At 42.4% G+C, this 4,291-nt stretch overlaps 1 protein-coding gene across 1 annotated transcript; it reads left to right on the top strand.

The window, feature by feature from the left end:
* Positions 1-241: 241 nt before the first annotated feature.
* On the top strand, positions 242-1,480 carry LOC126691020 (uncharacterized). The gene has a single exon (XM_050386105.1). The coding sequence runs from the start codon at positions 242-244 to the stop codon at positions 1,478-1,480; it is 1,239 nt and encodes a 412-aa protein (XP_050242062.1).
* Positions 1,481-4,291: the final 2,811 nt, after the last annotated feature.

Raw genomic sequence — 4,291 nt, forward strand, 5'->3', positions numbered from 1 at the left:
CAAGTCAATGATGATTCTCAACCTTTTTGTGGTGATCAGGGAGGTGCAAAAGTGGATCAGATGGATCTTGAAGGGGAAGGCGAAGTTGATGCCAGTTGTTGTTGAATGGTCCGCTCCTTTCTTTTCCTTTGTTTTCCTCATGAATGTTATTATCTCGAATTGTAGGGGTGCTCTTAAGCCCTTATTTAAAAATCAGGTTAGAGAGTTGGTTCAAAATCACAATCCGGCCATTTTAGTTGTGATGGAGACTCGGGTTGGGGGAGAAAGAGCTAAGGAGCTGATTGACAGGCTTCCGTTTGATGGAGAAATTCATACGGACTCCATGGGATATGCTGGTGGCTTATGGGTGTTGTGGAACTCTGATAGGGTGGAGGTGTCTTCTCTCGCCAACATTGAGCAGGAAATACATATTATGGTTAAGGTACGATTTTCTAATGCTTCCTGGCTTTTTTCTACTGTGTATGCTAGTCCTAGGAATGTTGAGAGGCAAGTGTTGTGGAATAACCTTATGGAAGTGGCTGGTCTTCATAATTTGCCGTGGGTTATAGCAGGGGATTTTAATGAACCTCTGTTAGATGATGATAAGTTTGGTGGCAGAGCAGTTAGTGTTAATAGGTCATTATTATTTAAGGAGTGTCCAGATAAATGCAGTATGCTAGATATTGGTTTCTCCGGGCCTCGGTTCACCTGGACAAACAAAAGGGAAGTTCAAGCTCTTATCCAAGAAAGAATTAATAGATTCTTTGTTAATCCTAGCTGGTGCTTGTTGTACCCAGAGGCAAGAGTCACTCATCTTACTAGAAGCCATTCTGATCATTGCCCTGTGTTGTTGGAGATGTTGCCTAGGGTTAATGGTGCTAAAAAGCGACCTTTTAGGTTTCAGACTTGTTGGCTGCTAGATGCTACTTTTCCAAGCATTGTCTCTCAAGCTTGGGAAGGTGGGAATGGGTTAGCTGATGCCTTAGATTTGTTTTCAAGGAAAGCTGCTGTTTGGAACAAATTTCACTTTGGCAGTATTTTTACTAGGAAGAAGAATTTGATGGCTCGGATAAATGGCATTCAGCGGGTTGTTGCCAATAACCCTTCTAATTTCCTGCTTAATTTGGAGAAAGATCTTTTAAAGGAGTTGGATTTAGTGCTGAACCAGGAAGAGGAACTCTGGGCTTTAAAGTCGAGAGTTAATTGGATGATTCAGGGTGATCGTAATACGGCTTTTTATCATGTTTCGACTTTAGTCAGAAGGAAAAGGAACCAGATTTTGGCTATTAAAAATCCATGGGGGATTGGATTTATGAGGAGGATGAGATTAAGAATGTCATTACAAGTGGTTTTGAAGGGATTTTTTCAACGTCTCTGCTTTCGGCTCCTAGAGCTGATCCTCCTATTTCTCAATGGCAACTCAGACTCACAGAGGAGGAAAAGGAGGCTATTAGTGGGGGTGCAACTGAAGAAGAGATTAAAAGTGCCTTGTGGTCTTTAAAACCTTTTAAAGCCCCAGGTCCGGATGGTATCCATGCGGGGTTCTTCCAAAGGTTTTGGCCTATTGTAGGGAGATCGGTTGTTAGGGAGGCGCAAAAGATTTTTACTGACAAAAGGATTCCTGAGTATTTGAATAGAACCCATATTGCTTTAATTCCTAAGATTCAAGGTCCGGAGACCTTAGGTAATTATAGACCCATAAGCTTATGCAATTCTGTGTATAAGGTGGTGACAAAGATTATTGTGGCTAGGTTGAGACCTTATCTTGATAAGCTCGTTTCTCCCCTTCAAGCGGCCTTTGTGCCTGGTCGGAAGGGAGTAGACAATGTTATCATTGCGTAGGAGATCATTCATTCTCTTGGGAGAAAAAGAGGGAGAGTGGGTTATATGGTTCTAAAAATTGATTTGGAGAAGGCTTATGACAAGTTAGAGTGGAATTTCATTAGAGAAGCTCTCTTTAGAGCAAACCTTCCAACTGATCTTATTGATATTATCATGAGTTGTGTTTCCTCAGTTTCAACTTCTATCTTATTCAATGGTGAAGCTACTGATCCTATTCTTCTTTCGAGAGGGATAAGGCAAGGGGACCCACTTTCCCCTTACTTTTTTATTCTCTGCATGGATTTTTTGGGTCAACTTATTGAGGAAAAATGTAATGCCAAATTGTGGTATCCAGTTAAGGCCTCCCAAGGTGGTCCTGCCTTCTCTCATCTTATGTTTGCGGATGATGTCCTCTTCTTTGCTAGAGCCGATGGTACTAATTGCTCAGCCATTAGAGATGTGCTAGATGAGTTTTGCTTACTTTCTGGGTAGATAGTTAGTGAGGCAAAATCTAGAGTTTATTTCTCTCCGAACGTGGATAGGGATACTAGGGAGTCGTTGTGTGATATTCTTGGTTTCTCCTCTACTCCATTCCTTGGTAAATACCTTGGGTTTCCTTTTCGGCATTCGGGTTCCTCTTCCCAAGATTTTAACTTCATCCTTGATAGGGCAAAACAAAAACTATCGAGGTGGAAGGCAAATTTGCTTTCCTTGGCTGGCCGGGCAGTCTTGATCCAAGCTTCTTTAGCTACTATTCCTTCCTACGTTATGCAGTGTTCTCATCTTCCTAGCAGAATCTTGAATGGGTTGGATAGGGTCAACCGTAACTTTTTGTGGGGATCTTCAGACACAGTAAAGAAAATCCATTAGGTTGGTTGGGATAAGGTCACCAAACCCAAGGAGGAAGGGGGCTTGGGGTTGCAATCTGCTAAGGGAAGGAATATTGCACTCCTTGCTAAACTTAATTGGAGATTCAACATAGAGAGAGAGGCTCCTTGGGCTGTTGTTTTGAAGAGGAAGTATTGTAGTCCTAGGAGAAGTATTGCTCGCAATGGCAATAAGCTTCCTTGCTCTTCTGTGTGGGTTGCTATAAAAAAAGGTATGAATACCTTCAACGAGGGGTGTAGGTTGGCAGGGATAGTAGTTTGAGTGTCTGGAATAGTAATTGGACTCAAAGAGGCCCTCTGAGACATCTCATTCAGGGCCCCATTACTTAAGAAGCCAGTCTTTTGGAGATGAAGGATTTTATGTTGGACACCGGGTGGGCTTGGGATAAAATCCCTTTTGAGCTTCCTTATGATATTAAGATGCTGATTCAAGCTACGCCTACTGCTCACACTTGCAGAGGAGTTGATAAATTGGCTTGGGCAGATTCTCCTAGAGGCACACTCCAGCTAAGGAGTGCTTACAAGGTTGCTATGGGTATCATGGATTACTCTCCCTTCGCAGCTGATTGGCTTTGGAAAGCTGATACTCTTCCGAGAATAAAAACCTTTTTATGGATGTGTGCTCATAACAGTATTGGGGTTAAGGTGTGTCTTGAAAAAAGGGGGGTAGTTCGTGACGACACTTGCCCTATTTGTCAAAAAGGGTCAGAGACCATTTTACATGCTCTTCGTGACTGCCCACATATCAAGCAGGTTTGGAATTAGTTAGGAATTACTCCTCTAAATCATGCCTTTTGGAGAAGTGATTTGTAGGTGTGGTTGTCTAGTAATGGTAGGAATAATTGTAGGCTGCTTGCTTCCAATCCCCCTTGGAGGTTTATTTTCCCTTTTGCTGTGTGGAATATTTGGAAGAGTAGGAATAGGTTTGTTTTCAGCAGATTAAGAAGAAATCCGAAGCTGGCTGGTGATATTTTGAATCAAGTTTGGGAGTTCGTTCATTGTGCGGCAACGCCAAGAGCCTTTGTGCAGAAGGTGCTGAGAAGGATTTGTTGGGAGAAGCCGCCTGAAGGTTGGTTAAAGCTGAATACAGATGGCTCGGTGGAGGGTGGAAGTGGTTTGGCTTGCTGTGGAGGGGTTATTAGAGATGCTAATAGGCAGTGGGTTAGAGGTTTCAGCAGAAGGATTGGTATCACTACCATTTTTGTTGCTGAACTTTAGGGCTTGAGGGAGGGGCTTTTGTTGTGTAGAGATCTCAATCTTTCTTACCTTGAGATCGAGCTTGATGCTGAATCTGTTGTGCATGCTCTAAAAAACCCTTCCTTTGCAAATAACTTTATCTCCCCTATTTTGGATGATTGCAGACTGCTTGTTTCTCACATGCCTCAGATTCAGATTAAACATTGCTTCCACCAAGCTAACCGCTGTGCTGACAATCTTGCTAGAATGAGTTTCAGTCTAAGTCCTGATTTCTCTTTATTTGATAGTCCACCTGTGGACATGATTGCTATGTATGAGGATGATCTCAATGGGATGTTTTTCGATAGGCTTTGTCCTGATCCTTGTAGTTCCGTTTAGTTTGTTTATTGTATCGTCGTTTACTAAAA

Source organism: Quercus robur, chromosome 7 (genome assembly GCF_932294415.1).
Source record: "Quercus robur chromosome 7, dhQueRobu3.1, whole genome shotgun sequence".
NCBI lineage: Eukaryota > Viridiplantae > Streptophyta > Magnoliopsida > Fagales > Fagaceae > Quercus > Quercus robur.

Coding starts and splice junctions, on each gene's coding strand:
- LOC126691020 (XM_050386105.1), top strand. CDS start 242: ATGGAGACTCGGGTTGGGGGAGAAAGAGCTAAGGAGCTGATTGACAGG.